We start from the raw sequence: 17,584 nt of genomic DNA, 5'->3' as shown, positions 1-17,584 counted from the left end.
CTGCTTTGTTATAATGGGGGCTAGGTTAGAAGATGGTGAGAATGATTTCATAAGTTGGGTGGAGCTTAACAGAGAAACAACTTTGTACATCCTTCAAGTTGAACCACAAGGCATATTATCTTTTCTTTGGACTGTATCTACAGAAATAATAAAGCAAAACTTTAGGACTTCCCATATCAAAGCAAGATATCTTCAGTAGGACACCAAGTATTGGATTCTGGCTGCGATACATGATACCTTTCAAGGTTTTTGTCCAAACCAGATAACCCATTGGATTATTTATTCAGTAAGTTACATGACAGGTTTATTTCTAAAAACAAATTGTGTCTACTGTTTATCTTTCACTATAAATAACTTCTCCATGACGGCTCTCATTTCTTGATTCCTCAAGCAGTATATGATGGGGTTGAACAGAGGAGTTACTACAATGTACAGAAATGCAATCAACTTGTTGACAGTCAAGGTGTCTCCATTGGCTGGAACCATGTAGATAGTGATTAGCGTTCCGTAGTACATGGTGACCACAGTGAGGTGAGAGCTGCAGGTGGAGAAGGTTTTCTTCCTTCCTTTTGCAGAGGAGATGCCAAGAATTGTTATAAAGACAAAAATGTAGCTGATAAGAACTAAAATAAAAGGTATGACCATTAAAGGAATAGCGACGATCAGTATCATTAACTGAAAGTCAGTCTTGTGAGAACATGTAAGTTGAAGAAATGGAGCAAGATCACAGAAAAAATGGTTTATTACATTGGAGCCACAGAAATAAAGTTGACACAAAAAATTTAGAGTGATCTGAGTGAGGAGGAAGCCAAAAACCCAACAATAGATGACCAAGAAATTCTGAAGTCTCGTATCCATGATGGTGCTGTAGTGAAGAGGTTGACAAATAGCCAAGTACCGGTCGTAAGACATGACTGTGAGGAGATGACATTCTGTACACCCTAAAGCACAATACACATAAGCCTGGGCTATACAACCAATAACTGAGATGGTGGCTCCTTCTAACCATATAACACGCAGCATATTAGGAACAACAACAGTCAAGAATGTGAATTCAACAAATGATAACTGCTGGAGGAAGAAATACATGGGAGAATAGAGCTGTGGCTTGATGGATACCAACACTATGACCATAGCGTTTATAATAAGAGTCACAATGTAGATAACTAGTATTACAATAAATAAAATAATGGTCCTAAAGCCAGTAACATTGGGGAATCCTAAGAGTAGAAATTCAGTGATTGTCTGGTTCCTTTTATTCATAGTGTATGATTATATTTATAGGTTTTGCAACCTCTTGGAAATATTCTGGTAGAATAGACCTCTTTTTTAGTTGTCTCAGTATTTGCTCCTGGTGAAATACTGTATCAGTGACGTTTCTGTTAATTCCAGGTTTATGTCATTTCCTTCATATTAAAATGACTCTTTGGTTATCATTATAAATTCTAATTAATCTGTCTTACCTTGTAATGAGTGGCGGTCATAATTGCTATGGTAGCAAAGCCGTTCATAGTATTGGTCAACTGTATAATAGGTAGGTTAACCCGGGTAGTAAGCATTACATAAGAGTGTTCCGCTGAGCAACTGAACCTATGAAAATAAAACATATGCCAGGCAGATTTCCATGGCACATTGTAAAATGTATCTTTTATATTTTTTTCACTAAGCATAAAAGCAAATGGTAATGTTTTTTAAACCCTTCAGGACACAGCCATTTTTCACCTTAAGGACAAGGCCATTTTTTGCAAATCTGACATGTCATTTAATGTGGTGATAACTTTAAAACGCTTTTACTTATCCAAGCCATTCTGAGATTGTTTTCTCATCACATATTGTACTTCATGACAGTGGTAAATTTGAGTCAAAATATTTTATTTTTATTTATAAAAAAATACTAAATTTACCCAAAATTTCGAAAATTTGCAATTTTCAAAATTTCAATTTCTCTGCTTTTAAAACAGATAGCGATACCTCGTAAAATAGTTATTACCGTATTTTTTACCCCATAAGATGTGGGGGGGAAATGGCAGTGCGTCTTATGGGGCGAATGCTGCCATTTTTACTATGCTAATAACACCGATACATCGCCGGCTGCGATGTTGCACAGCGTGGCGATGTATCAGCAGGGAGGGATGAGGGGCTGGAGGCCGGCAACTGCTGTTGGAATCATGGCGGGGCCCCGGTGCAGTCACTGTACTCTGACACCAGGCCCCACCGATCACAGCAGTGTTCATATCTAAACCGTAATCATCTTTAACCACTTGGTAATGTTAGCTAAAGTAGCACTATCCCATGTACTAGTACTTACTATCAAACTCCCATAGCATGCAGGGTGGCCGGGAACGTAACGTCACTCACTCACGTCATGCGCCTGCCCCTCCCACCTTATTAATGAAGCAGGTGGAGCAGGAGCGTGACATGAGTGAGTGACATTACGATGCCGGCCGCCCTGCATGCCATGAGAGTTTGATAGTAAGTACTAGTACACGGGATAGCGCTACTTTAACTAACGTTACCAAGAGGTTAAGGATGATTGCAGTTTAGATATGAAGACTGCTGTGAGCGTGCCCTGTATATTGGGGACACTGTTATGGGGGGGGGGGATCTGTGGATGACACATAAATAGCAGTGTCATCCACAGATCCCCCTCCCCAAAACAGTGCCATCCACAGATCCCCCTCCCCAAAACAATGCCATCCACAGATTCCCATCTTCATAACAGTGTCATCCACAGATCCCCCTCGCCATAACAGTGTCATCCACAGATCCCCATAAGAGTGCCATCCACAGATCCCCCATAACAGTGTCATCCACAGATTCCCCTAATACTGCCATCCACAGATCCCCATAACAGTGTCATCCACAGAGCCCCTCCATAATAGTGTCATCCACAGACCAGCATTAGTTCAAAACCCACCAAAAACCTCCTCAAAAACATAGGTGCGTTTAATGGGCAGGTGCGTCTTATTGGGCGAAAAATACGGTACTTTAAATTTCCCATATGTCTACTTCATGTTTGGATCATTTTGTAAATGACATTTTCTTTTTTGGGGACGTTAGAAGGCTTGGAAATTTAGAAGCAAATCTTTAAATTTTTCAGAAAATTTCCAAAATCCACTTTTTCAGGTCTTAAGTCACTTTGTAAGGCTTACATAATAGAAACCATCCATTAATGGCCCCATTTTAGAAACTACACCCCTCAAGGTATTCAAAACTGATTTTATAAACTTTGTAAATCCTTTAGGTATTCCACAAGAATTAATGGAAAATGTAGATGAAATTTAAGAATTTCACTTTTTGGCAGATTTTCCATTTTAATCCATTTTTTCCAATAACAAAGCAAGGGTTAACAGCCAAACAAAACTCAATATTTATTGCCCTGATTCTGTAGTTTACAGAAACCCCCCATATGTGGCCATAAACTGCTGTACAGGCACACGACAGGGCGCAGAAGGAAAGGAACGCCATATGGTTTTTGGAGGGCAGATTTCACTGGGATAATTTAAAGTTGCCATGTCACATTTGAAGTCCTCCTGATGCACCCCTAGAGTAGAAACTCCAAAAAAGTGACCCCACTTTGGAAAATATAGTCCTCATGGTATTAAAAACTGATTTTACAAACTTTGTTAACCCTTTAGATGTTCCACAAGAATTAATGTAGATGAAATATCATAATTTGACTTTTTTGGCAGATTTTCCATTTGAATCCATTTTTTCCAGTAACAAAGCAAGGGTTAACAGCCAAACAAAACTTAATATTTATTACCCTGATTTTGTAGTTTACAGAAACACCCCATATGTGGTCGTAAACTGCTGTACGGGCACACGGCAGGGCGCAGAAGGAAAGGAATGCCATATGGTTTTTAGAGGGCAGATTTCATTGGGATAATTTTAGGTTGCCATCTCACATTTAAAGATTCCCCGATGCACCCCTAGATTAGAAACTCCAAAAAAAGACCCTGTTTTTGAAACTACGGGATAAGGTGGCAGTTTTGTTGCTACTATTTTAGGGTACATATGATTTTTGGTTGCTCTATATTACACTTTTTGTGAGGCAAGGTGACAAAAAATAGCTGTTTTGGCACCGTTTTTATTTTTTGTTATTTACAATGTTTATCTGACAGGTTAAATCATGTTGCATCTTTATAAAGCTGGTAGTTATGGACGCGACAATACCAAATATGACTACTTTTTTGCCGCCCCCCCCCCTTACCAGATGATCTGCCCATATCATAACATCACATATGTTTCACCCCTTTGTCAGCATTTAAATTAAAAGAGAGTTATATGTTGCAATAAAGCCCCCTATTAAGAATGGTGGAGAATAACTACCATAGCTAAAGAAACAAGCCTGGGGCGAAAAATAATAAGCCTCCCCCCCCCCCCCCCCCAATGACACTTGATGACTTTTACAGAAGAAACTGTATATTGTGTGGCACAGTGTAGGCTATATGTGTATAACATAAACATATTTCATATGAAAACTTACAGTTACTTGGCTTGGCCCTTGGGGATCTCGGACACCACTTCAACACTTTGGCTGGGGGGCTCGGCGGAGCTGATGTTGTGTTTTATCCTAATGAGAAAGATTTCATAATAAGGGTTTGGAGAATGGGCAGAGGGATAGCAGAGCAGGGAGAGGCTGGTGCTGCTACTAGGGGGTCATACCATGGGGGAGTAATAAAGCCCACCATAATGCCCCCCCCCCAGTAGAAATAATTCTCCTTATAATGTGCAAAAAATACCCCCTTGTAATGCCCCCAGTTGAGCTAATGTCCCCATAGTGCCCTCATAATGTGCCAGTATAAAATACCCCTATATAGTGCCCCCAGTAAATGCCCCCATAGTGCTCCTCTCCCCCCTCCCTCCTAGTGCCCCCCATAATGTACCAGTATAAAATGCCCCATATATAGTGCCCCAGTAGATGCCCTCAGTGTCCCCCATAATTTGTAAGTATAAAATACCCCTTCTTAGTGCCCCCGTAGATGACCCCATAGTACTCCTCTCCCACCTTCCCCATAGTACCCACCATAATGTGTCCCAGTATATACAGAACCCCCAAATAAAATAGCCGTTCTTTGTGGCCTCAATAGATGCCCCTATAGTGCCCACCAATAATGTGCCAGTAAGAAGTGTCCCCAATGTGCCAGTAATAAGTGCCCCCATATATGTCCCCCAATAATGTGCCAGTAAAATGTGCTCTCATAGATGCCCCCAATCATGTGCCAGTAATAAGAGCCCCCCCACCATCATGTGTCAGTAACAAGAGCCCCCATATCATGTGCCAGTAGCCAGAGGACCCCCTATCATGTGCCAGTAGCCATAGCCCCCTATATCATGTGCCAGTAGCCATAGCCCCCCTATATCATGTGCCAGTAGCCATAGCCCCCCTATATAATTTGCCAGTAGCCAGCGCCCTCCTATATCATGTGCCAGTAGTCATAGCCCCCCTATATCATGTGCCAGTAGCCAGAGCCCCCTATATCATGTGCCAGTAGCCAAAGCCCCCCTATATCATGTGTCAGTAATAAGAGCCCCCCCCCACCATCATGTGTCAGTAACAAGAGCCCCCCCCCACCATCATGTGTCAGTAACAAGAGCCCCCCATATCATGTGCCAGTAGCCAGAGCCCCCCCCCTATATCATGTGCCAGTAGCCAGAGACCCCCAATATCATGTGCCAATAGCCAGAGCCCCCCGTATATCATGTGCCAGTAGCCAGAGCCCCCCTATATCATGTGCCAGTAGCCAGAGCCCCCCTATATCATGTGCCAGTAGCCAGAGCCCCCCTATATCATGTGCCAGTAGCTAGAGCCCCCTATATCATGTGCCAGTAGCCAGAGCCCCCCATCATGTGCCAGTAGCCTGAGCCCCCCCATCAACATGTGCCAGTAGCCATAGGCCCCCCTATCATGTCCAGTAGCCATATGCCCCCCTATCCCTATCATGTCCCAGTAGCCATAGGCCCCCCCGATCATGTGCCAGTAGCCAGAGCCCCCCATCATGTGCCAGCCCAGTAGCCACTAGTATTGACAACAACAACAAAAAAAAACTCTTATACTTACCTTTATGTCAGCGATGCGATGCAGGCCTCTTCCGGCCTGTGTCCCGCCCTACTGGTGGCGCCGGCCCTGGGTGTATATGACTTTTTGATCGCTTGCTATTAGACTTTTTGTGATGGGAGGTAACAAAAATGGCTTTTTGGACACTTTTTATTTTATTTTATGGTGTTTACCTGAATGGTTAAGTTATGTGGTATTTTTATAGAGCAGGTTGTTATTGACACGGCGATACCTAATATGTCTATTTTTATTTTATTTTTTACATTTAACACAATAAAAGCATTTTTTAAACAAATAAAATCATGTTTTAGTGTCGCCATAGTCTGTGAGCCATAGTTTTTTTTATTTTTTGGGCGATTGTCTTAGGTAGGGGCTCATTTTTTGTGGGATGAGGTGACAGTTAGATTGGTACTATTTTGGGAGGCATACCCCTTTTATATCGCTTGGTGTTGCACTTTTAGTGATGTAAGGAGACAAAAAAATAGTTTTTTTAGCACAGTTTTTATTTTAGTTTTTTGACGGTGCTCATCTGAGGGGTTAGGTCATGTGATATTTTTATAGAGCCGGTCGACACGGACGTGGCGAAACCTAATATGTCTACTTTTCTTTTTTCCCCTATTTATTACAAATTATTTTACTCTCTTTTGTGAAAAGGAAGCTTTTTTTTTTTTATTGAAACTTTTAATTTTCTTATTATAAAAAAAACACTTTTTTCACATTTTTTTACTTTTTATATTTGTCCCACTGTTGGACTTCACCTTTTCAGAGTTTGATCCCTGTTTCAATTGAGTACAATACATTCTGTATTGTACTGAATTGAACTGTCAGCGTCTCCTCAGTCTGGATCTCTTGGGCTTCCTTAGCTGGCAGGCTAAGGCATCGGGGCTGCCATGGCAACCATCGGCCCCCTGTCAGCACATTGCTGGGGGCCAATGGAGTCAGAGGGAACCCCTCCCTCTGTAAACCCTGCACATGCCGCAGTCAGCGCTGACCGCGGCATGTGAAAGGGTTAATCCGCAGGCATCACCGCATACAGCAATGCCGGCGGATGCACCTGGGCCCGTGCTGCATATCGGGCGTGTGCAGCTCTTGCACCCGTCCTATCACATCACGTACATGTACGTGGGAATGCAGTAAGGCACCACATTCCCCCATGTACATGTACGTGAAAATGCATGAAGGGGGGCCTACATCTAGCTTTAAAGAAGACCCTTTGTGCCCAAAGTGTCATTTGTTTTCAATGTACAACATAGAAATAAAAGCTATGCTTTAAGAAGACCCCTGATGCCTTGGAAATCTGTCCTCTGCTAGTATGTTACAGATCAAATTGAAAGTACATTGGAACTTGAGATTGGTATGATGAAGAGTAATGTTTTGTTTATTTGAGTTGAAGTTTTGCAAAAATCGCCACATCAAGCATTCATTTTGGTGGAAGCATCATGGCTAGGGGCTGCTCTTATGCCTCAGGGCCTGAATGTCTTGCGATCATTGAGAGGATATGCATTCTAAGGCATATGAAAACAGAAAAATGTAAGGACAGCAGTCCATGTCCTCTAGATGAAGAAACATTGGATGGTGCAACAAGACAACAGCCCACAGCACACAGGTAAATCAACTACCTAGTTCCTGCACTTTGCATGTGTGCTTTGTGTGGTCTACAAAAACAGTACAAGTGTTTGTCTGGTATTAGTTTAGATTTTGTTTGTCCATAATTGTGACTTTGATAACAATCAGACCACACGTTATCAGTAATCACTGTAGATATCCAGGTAACCCCAAAGGCTTCACTTACTTTTTCTTGCAATGGTAAGTGATCTGCAATTTTCCGTTCCTTGGGTGTATAGCTCTTCTGTTGGTTCACATCTGGATTTAGCTCCAGCTATCGTCTTATCCCTATAGACATGAGGAAGTAAGCGTGTAACCATACGTGCCATAAGTAATAATGTTGCGGCACATTGAGTTCTTTAACCTTTTTATGTATTGCAAAACGCCAGGAGAATTGGTTGTTTTTGAAAAATTAATAAGCTGTCTAGGGATATTATTTTAATTATTTAGCTTTTAAAAATATTAACCCATAGGATACCAGCTCTGTAGATGTACAGCACTGGGGACTGTGCCTCAAATGCCAGCGCTGTACAGCTATGGCGGGCTGATCAGGCAGCTCCTGCACCCTCCCAATCAGCAGGGGTCCAGCAGTCACCGATAGCTGAGCCCCCGCTGTATGCGCTGGCATCAGTGAAAACACAGATACCGGCGCATTTGTGTTCGTTATGCGCAGTCAGTGCTGACTGCGGCACGTCTGATTTCCTTGTCAGGCCCCTGTCCCCATCGGGTCCCCCACGCTGCGGTGACTGGGACTCGATGACTGGGAAGGCAGCCCAATGGGTCTCACAGGCAAGCAGGCTGTAAGTTTATTACACTGTGTAATACACTTACAGCCGATGCATTACAATACAGATATATTGTTATGCATTGTACAGGGGAAGAGACCCCCAAAAGTTGAAGTCCCATAGCGGGACAAAAAATAAAGTAAAAAAAAGTAAAAAAAAAAACTGTTTTACATAATAAAAAATTAAAAGTTTCAAGTAAAAAAAAGCGTCCTTTTCCCAAAATTAAGATATAAAAAATTTTAAAATATAGAAAAGAAAAACAGACGTTAGTTATTGCCTCGTCTGTATCGTCCGACTCTGTAAAAATATCACATGATTCACCCCGTCAGGTGAACGCTGTAAAAAATAAAAATAAAAAACAGTTCCAAAATAGACATTTTTGGTCACCTTGCCTCACAAAAAGTGTAATACCAAGCGATCAAAAAAGCGAATGTACCCCAAATTGGTACAAATTAAATCGATATCTCATACTTCAGAAAATCAGATCCTACCTAAGACAATTGCCCAAAAAAATTAAAAACACAACTCTCAGAAAATGGCAACACAAAATCAAGATATTTTTCTGGTCAAAAATGCTTTTACTGTGTAAAGCTTAACAAAAATAAAAATAATAGACATGTCTCTGAGTTCGTAACAACCCGCTCTATAAAAATATCACATGATATACCCTGTCAGGTGAACGCTGTAAAAAAAAGTTAAAACTGTGCTAATACAGCCATTCTTGTAATATAAAGTGATCAAAAAGTCGTATGTACTCCAAAATGGTACCAATCAAACAATCTTCTCATCCTGTAAAAAATTAGGCCCTACCTAAGACAATTGCCCAAAAAGTTTAAAAAATGGCTCTCAGAACATGTCAACACATGACTTTCTGAGTCCAGCCATATGTCCCCACAGTAGTTTACCACCACATATGGAGTGTTGCTATATTCAGGAGAAAATGGGTAACAAATCATAGGTTCTTTTTCTCCTGTTACCCCTTGTGAAAATGAAAAATTTGGGGCCAAAGCAACATTTTACTGGAAAAAATGAAACTTTTCATTGTCATAGCCAAGTGTTTCTAAATTCCGTAAAACACTTATGTGGTCAAATTGCTCAGTTCACCCCTTAATATATTTTTTCAGGGGTGTAGTTTCCAAAAAGGGTCACTTTTTGAGGGTTTTCACTGTAGGCGTATGTCAGCATCTCTTCAAATACAAAATGGTGCCCAAAAAGCATTCTAGCAAAATCTGCCTCCAAAAACCATATGGCGCTTCTTTCCTACTGAACACTGCCATGTGCCCGACAGCAGTTTACTACCACATATTGGGCATTTCTGTAAACTGCAGAATCAGAGTAATGCATATTGAGCTTTATTTTGCTGTTAACCCTTGCTATGTTGCAAAAAAAATTGATTAACATAAAAAATCTACCCAAAAAACTTTAATTTTGAAATTTCACCTCCATTTTCCTTCAATTCTCGTGGAACACCTCAAGGTTAACAAAGTTTGCAACATCAGTTTTGAATAATTTGAGGGGTGTAGTTTCTAAAATAGGATATTTATGGGTGGTTTCCATCACATAAGCTCCTCAAAATCACTCTATAACTGAACTGGTGCTTAAAAAAATTGTTTTGGAAATTTTGCCAAAAAATTGCTTCTAAACTTCTAAGCCTTCTAACGTCCTAAAAAATTGAAATGACATTTACAAAATGATGCCAACATAAAGTAGGCATATTGAAAATGTAAAGTAATAACTATTTTGTGAGGTATCACTATCTGCCATAAAAGCAGAGAAATTCATATTTAGAAAATAGTAAAATTTGTTAAATTTTCTCTCATTTGGGGATTTTTTTTATAAATAAAAGGTAAAACATATTGACTTAAATTTATGACTAATATGAAATACAATTTGCTACGAGAAAATTATCTCAGAATGGCTTGGATAAGAAAAAACTTTCCAAAGTTATTACCACATAAAGTGACACTGAAAAGTGGCCTTCTACTGAAAGGGGTTAAGATCTTTATTGTAATAAACAGTTGTCAGTTTATGAAACAAACAAGAGCTCTGGTTGATATTTTTGCATTATAAGACATTGATATGGTAAATTAAATTCAAGTGAAATACTAAATACATATCTTAACCCCTTCAGTAGAGGACCACTTTTCACCTTAAATCCCAGGCCGATTTTTGCAAATCTGACATTTGTCACTTTATGTGGTAATAACTTTGGAACGTTTTTAGTTATCCAAGCCATTCTGAGATTGTTTTCTTTTGACACATTGTACTTCATGATAGTGGTAAATTTGAGGCAAAGTATTTCATTTTTATTTATAAAAGAAATACCAAATTTACCAAAAATGTGGCAAAATTAGCATTTTTAATGTAAATTTCTCCAGCTTTTAAAACAGATAGTGATACCTCCTGAAATAGTAATTACTTTACCTTTCCCATATATCTACTTCATGTTTGGGACATTAGAAGACTTAGAATTTTAGAAACAAATCTTGAAATTTTTCAGAAAATTTCCAAAACCCACCTTTTAAGGACCAGTTCAGGTCTGAAGTCACTTTGTTGCCTCATTTTAGAAAATACACCCCTCAAGGTATTCAAAACTGATTTTACAAACTTTCTTAACCCTTTAGGTGTTCTACAAGAATTAAAGGAAAATGTAGATGAAATTTTTTGGCAGATTTTACATTTTAATCAATTTTTTCCAGTAACAAATCAAGGGTTAACAGCCAAACAAAACTCAATATTTTATAATGTAATTTGAGACTGGCACTCTCACGTCAGAGTTGAATGTTAATCATAGCAATAGTAACTGGATTAATTACAATATTTATTATATCACATAAAGTAAAAACATATATTAAAACCAATCACAATGGAAAGCTTAATAGTTGCTGCAGCAAATATATATAATGTAAAAATATATTTAAAAAAAAGTCCCAAAAAAATATCCAAACAGTATCCAAAAAAGGGGAAACCAAAGATCCCTAGATAGGGAATAAAGGAACAGTTCTGAACAGATCCACCAGAGTTGAAATACGGTGTTTCCAATCTGTACACTTTTGATATCTATGTCGATCTATTTGACTGTATATTATGCTGGTTCTCTTATAAGTAATGACAGCAAATAGTTTTCCAATATTGGATGGGTATAAATATAGGAAAAGAAAGTCCAGTTTTTACTCACGGTGGCTTTGCTTCATCTGCGGTTAAACTATTCGGCGTCTCACCTTGCTCGTGCGCTGCCACTACCTCTCGATCGTGGTGCCGAAATCTCAGGTCTGGTCACATGACCTAGGCTTGTACTCACGAGAAGTGGACTTATACTGACCGGGTTTAGATGGACGATCTTCCGAATTTTTCTTTCTATTCTGGAGCGCTCCAAATTTTTGTATGTATCGGAATATTGCCGCACGGGCTTCCAGTGAGGATGTCCTGTTGGGAATATTTTTAGTAGAACCGCGTTTCGGGGATCTCTTTCCCCTTCCTCAGTGGTCTAATCCCAACTTCCTCTGATCCATTTTATATAATTTTCAGGAGAAACGCAAAACCTGGTCTGGAGTTATCAAAATCACAATTTATGACTGATACGCGTTTTTCATGCGGTTTTCTTTATAATAGTGTGTTTTTTTTTAGGTATATTGTGCCCAATGATCTCCTTTTACTAGTCCATAAGGAAATTTTAAAATAAAGTTGCTTTCTATTAAAAGAACTTGTTGTGATCTTGTTCACAATAGAATAAATTGCTCTGATGGTTATAAGGTGCATTTTTATAGAGCCTCAACTCTATGATCTCTACAGTGATATACATAATAGTGACAGTGCTGCATTGAATAATACATTCTACTAATATAGGTAATACAAGTGACAGTGCTCTAGACATTGATACCATGTCTAGAGCAGAATCAAGGAAAATTTATGAATTTGGGAGTCTGATTCCAGCAGGTCTCAATGCAGAGTTGGAAATTTTCGGATTCCTGTAGATTTTTGTGGGTGCGCCCCTCGACGGATGGAGGGTCGCATGTCTGGCTGTTTATCAGCACTGCGACCCTCCCTCCGTGATGGGCACACCCACCATACAGCACGAATATGATAACTACATCACACAACAAACACTATTATTGCTTTAAGATAATTTGTTGTATTGTACACATACACCATTTATTTTATTTATTATCGGAGATACCAGAATATACTGGGATTACCACTATTAATTTGTCACTATTGTAATATAAATATGTTATATTTTAATTATCAGATTTTATGTAATGTAGCACTGTCACTTGTATTACCTATATTAGTAGAATGTATTATTCATAGAGTTGAGGCTCTATAAAAATGCACCTTATAACCATCAGAGCAATTTATTCCATTGTGAACAAGATCACAACAAGTTCTTTTAATAGAAAGCAACTTTATTTTAAAATCTCCTTTATGGACTAGTAAAAGGAGATCATTGGGCACAATATTCCTAAAAAACGTACTATTATAAAGAAAACCGCATGAAAAACGCATATCAGTCATAAATTGCGATTTTAATAACTCCAGACCAGGTTTTGCGTTTCTCCTGAAAATGATATAAAATGGATCATAGGAAGTTGGGATTTGACCACTGAGGAAGGGGAAAGAGATCCCCGAAACGCTTTTGGTTCTACTAAAGATATTCCCACCGGACATCCTCACTGGAAGCCCGTGCAGCAATATTCCGATACATACAAAAATTTGGAGCGCTCCATAATAGAAAGAAAAATTCGGAAACTTTTTTAAATATATTTTTACATTATATATTTGCTGCAGCAACTATTAAGCTTTCCATTGTGATTGGTTTTAACCACTTCAGCCCCGCTAGCTAAAACCCCCTTCATGACCAGGCCACTTTTTACACTTCTGCACTGCACTACTTTCACCGTTTATCGCTCGGTCATGCAACTTACCACCCAAATGAATTTTACCTCCTTTTCTTCTCACTAATAGAGCTTTCATTTGGTGGTATTTCATTGCTGCTGACATTTTTACTTTTTTTGTTATTAATCGAAATTTAACGATTTGTTTGCAAAAAAATTAAATTTTTCACTTTCAGCTGTAAAATTTTGCAAAAAAAACGACATCCATATATAAATTTTTCGCTAAATTTATTGTTCTACATGTCTTTGATAAAAAAAAATGTTTGGGGAAAAAAAATGGTTTGGGTAAAAGTTATAGCGTTTACAAACTATGGTACAAAAATGTGAATTTCCGCTTTTTGACGCAGCTCTGACTTTCTGAGCACCTGTCATGTTTCCTGAGGTTCTACAATGCCCAGATAGTAGAAAAACCCCACAAATGACCCCATTTCAGAAAGTAGGCACCATAAGGTATTCGCTGATGGGCATAGTGAGTTCATAGAACTTTTTATTTTTTGTCACAAGTTAGCGGAAAATGATGATTTTTATTTTATTTAATTTTTTTCTTACAAAGTCTCATATTCCACTAACTTGCGACAAACAATATAACTTGCGACAAAAAATAAAAAATTCTAGGAACTCGCTATGCCCCTCACAGAATACCTTGGGGTGTCTTCTTTCCAAAATGGGGTCACTTGTGGGGTAGTTATACTGCCCTGGCAATTTAGGGGCCCAAACTTTTCCAATTTTTTTATACAAAGTTGGCATTTGACCAAGATATTTTTCTCACCCAGCATGGGTATATGTAAAATGACACCCCAAAACACATTCCCCAACTTCTCCTGAGTACGGCGATACCAGATGTGTCACACTTTTTTGCAGCCAAGGTGGGCAAAGGGGCACATATTCCAAAATGCACCTTTCGGATTTCGCAGGCCATTTTTTACACATTTTGATTGCAAAGTACTTCTCACACATTTGGGCCCCTAAATTGCCAGGGCAGTATAGCTACGCCACAAGTGACCCCATTTTGGAAAGAAGACACCCCAAGGTATTCCGTGAGGGGCATGGCGAGTTCCTAGAATTTTTTATTTTTTGTCGCAAGTTAGTGGAATATGAGACTTTGTAAGGAAAAAAAAAGGTGGTCGTAAATTGCTGTACGGGCACTCGGCAGGGTGCAGAAGGAAAGGAACGCCATATGGCTTTTGGAGGGCAGATTTCACTGGGATAATTTAAAGTTGCCATGTCACATTTAAAGACCCCCTGATGCACCCCTAGAGTAGAAAGTCCAAAAAAGTGACCCTCTTTTGGAAACTACACCCCTCAAGTTATTCAAAACTGATTTTACAAACTTTGGTAACCCTTTAGGTGTTCCATAAGAATTAAAGGAAAATGTAGATGAAATTTCAGAATTTCACTTTTTTGGCAGATTGTCAATTTTAATCCATTTTTTTCCAATAACAAACCAAGGGTTAACAGCTAAACAAAACTTAATATTTATTGCAATGATTCTATAGTTTACAGAAACATCCCATATGTGGTCATAAACTGCTGTACATGCACACGGCAGGGCGCAGAAAGAAAGGAACTCCATATGGTTTTTGGAAGGCAGATTTCACTGGGATAATTTAAAGTTGCCATGTCAAATTTGAAGTGACCCCATTTTGGAAACTACACCCCTCAAGGTATTCAAAACTGATTTTACAAACTTTGATAACCCTTTAGGTGTTCTACAAGAATTAAAGGAAAATGTAGATGACATTTCAGAATTTCACTTTTTTGGCAGATTTTTCATTTTAATCAATTTTTTCCAATAACAAAGCAAGGGTTAACAGCTAAACAAAGCTCAATATTTATTGATATGATTCTGTAGCTTACAGAAACACCCGATATGTGATCAGTCATAAACTGCTGTACGGGCACACGGCAGGGCGCAGAGGGAACGGAAAGCCATATGGTTTTTGGAGGGCAGATTTTACTGGGATAATTTAAAGCTGCCATGTCACATTTGAAGACCCCCTGATGCACCCCTAGAGTAGAAACTCCAAAAAAGTGACCCTATTTTGGAAACTACACCTTCAAGGTATTCAAAACTGATTTTACAAACTTTGGTAACCCTATATGTGGTCGGTCGTAAACTGTTTTACGGGCACATGGCAGGGCGCAGAAGGAAAGGAACGCCATATGGTTTTTGGAGAGCAGATTTCACTGGGATAATTTAAAGTTGCCATGTCACATTTGAAGACCCCCCTGATGCACCCCTAGAGTAGAAACTCCAAAAAAGTGACCCCATTTTGGAAACTACACCCCTCAAGGTATTCAAAACTGATTTTACAAACTTTGGTAACTCTTTAGGTGTTCCACAAGAATTAAAGGAAAATGTAACAAAGCAAGGGTTAACAGCTAAACAAAACTCAATATTTATTGATATGATTCTGTAGCTTACAGAAACACCCGATATGTGGTCAGTCGTAAACTGCTGTACGGGCACACGGCAGTGAGCAGAAGGAAAGGAACGCTATATGGTTTTTGGAGGGAAGATTTCACTGGATAATTTAAAGTTGCCATGTCCCATTTGAAGACCCCCTGATGCACCCATAGAGTAGAAAGTCCAAAAAAGTGACCCTCTTTTGGAAACTACACCCCTCAAGTTATTCAAAACTGATTTTACAAACTTTGGTAACCCTTTAGGTGTTCCATAAGAATTAAAGGAAAATGTAGATGACATTTCAGAATTCCACTTTTTTGGCAGATTGTCAATTTTAATCCATTTTTTTTCCAATAACAAAGCAAGGGTTAACAGCTAAACAAAACTCAATATTTATTGATATGATTCTGTAGCTTACAGAAACACCCGATATGTGATCAGTCGTAAACTGCTGTACGGGCACACGGAAGGGCGCAGAGGGAACGGAAAGCCATATGGTTTTTGAAGGGCAGATTTCACTGGGATAATTTAAAGTTGCCATGTCACATTTGAAGACCCCCTGATGCACCCCTAGAGTAGAAACTCCAAAAAAGTGACCCCATTTTGGAAATTACACTCCTCAAGGTATTCAAAACTGATTTTGCAAACTTTGGTAACCCTTTAGGTGTTCCACAAAAATTAAAGGCAAATGTAGATGACATTTCAGAATTTCACTTTTGGCAGATTTTCCATTTTAATAATTTTTTTCCAGTAACAAAGCAAGGGTTAACAGCAAATCAAAACACAAAATTATTGCCCTGATTCTATAATTTACAGAAACATCCCATATGTGGTCATAAACTGCTGTACATGCACACGGCAGGGCGCAGAAAGAAAGGAACTCCATATGGTTTTTGGAAGGCAGATTTCACTGGGATAATTTAAAGTTGTCATGTCAAATTTGAAGACCCCCTGATGCACACTTAGTGTAGAAACTCCCAAAAAGTGACCCCATTTTGGAAACTACACCCCTCAAGGTATTCAAAACTGATTTTACAAACTTTGGTAACTCTTTAGGTGTTCCACAAGAATTAAAGGAAAATGTAACAAAGCAAGGGTTAGCAGCTAAACAAAACTCAATATTTATTGATATGATTCTGTAGCTTACAGAAACACCCGATATGTGGTCAGTCGTAAACTGCTGTACGGGCACACGGCAGTGAGCAGAAGGAAAGGAACGCTATATGGTTTTTGGAGGGAAGATTTCACTGGATAATTTAAAGTTGCCATGTCCCATTTGAAGACCCCCTGATGCACCCATAGAGTAGAAAGTCCAAAAAAGTGACCCTCTTTTGGAAACTACACCCCTCAAGTTATTCAAAACTGATTTTACAAACTTTGGTAACCCTTTAGGTGTTCCATAAGAATTAAAGGAAAATGTAGATGACATTTCAGAATTCCACTTTTTTGGCAGATTGTCAATTTTAATCCATTTTTTTTCCAATAAAAAACCAAGGGTTAACAGCTAAACAAAACTTAATATTTATTGCCATGATTCTATAGTTTACAGAAACATCCCATTTGTGGTCATAAACTGCTGTACATGCACACGGCAGGGCGCAGAAAGAAAGGAACTCCATATGGTTTTTGGAAGGCAGATTTCACTGGGATAATTTAAAGTTGCCATGTCAAATTTGAAGACCCCCTGATGCACACCTAGTGCAGAAACTCCCAAAAAGTGACCCCATTTTGGAAACTACACCCCTCAAGGTATTCAAAACTGATTTTACAAACTTTGGTAACTCTTCAGGTGTTCCACAAGAATTAAAGGAAAATGTAACAAAGCAAGGGT

At 39.0% G+C, this 17,584-nt stretch overlaps 1 protein-coding gene across 1 annotated transcript; it reads right to left on the bottom strand.

Moving 5' to 3' along the window:
- Nucleotides 1-327: 327 nt before the first annotated feature.
- LOC122925645 (olfactory receptor 6P1-like) lies at nucleotides 328-1,263 on the bottom strand. Its single transcript, XM_044276992.1, has one exon. The coding sequence runs from the start codon at nucleotides 1,261-1,263 to the stop codon at nucleotides 328-330; it is 936 nt and encodes a 311-aa protein (XP_044132927.1).
- Between the last annotated feature and the right edge of the window lie 16,321 nt (nucleotides 1,264-17,584).

Source organism: Bufo gargarizans, chromosome 2 (assembly GCF_014858855.1).
Source record: "Bufo gargarizans isolate SCDJY-AF-19 chromosome 2, ASM1485885v1, whole genome shotgun sequence".
Taxonomy (NCBI): domain Eukaryota; kingdom Metazoa; phylum Chordata; class Amphibia; order Anura; family Bufonidae; genus Bufo; species Bufo gargarizans.
The sequence above is the reverse complement of the archived record's forward strand: the minus strand, read 5'-3'. Positions and strand labels throughout refer to the sequence as shown.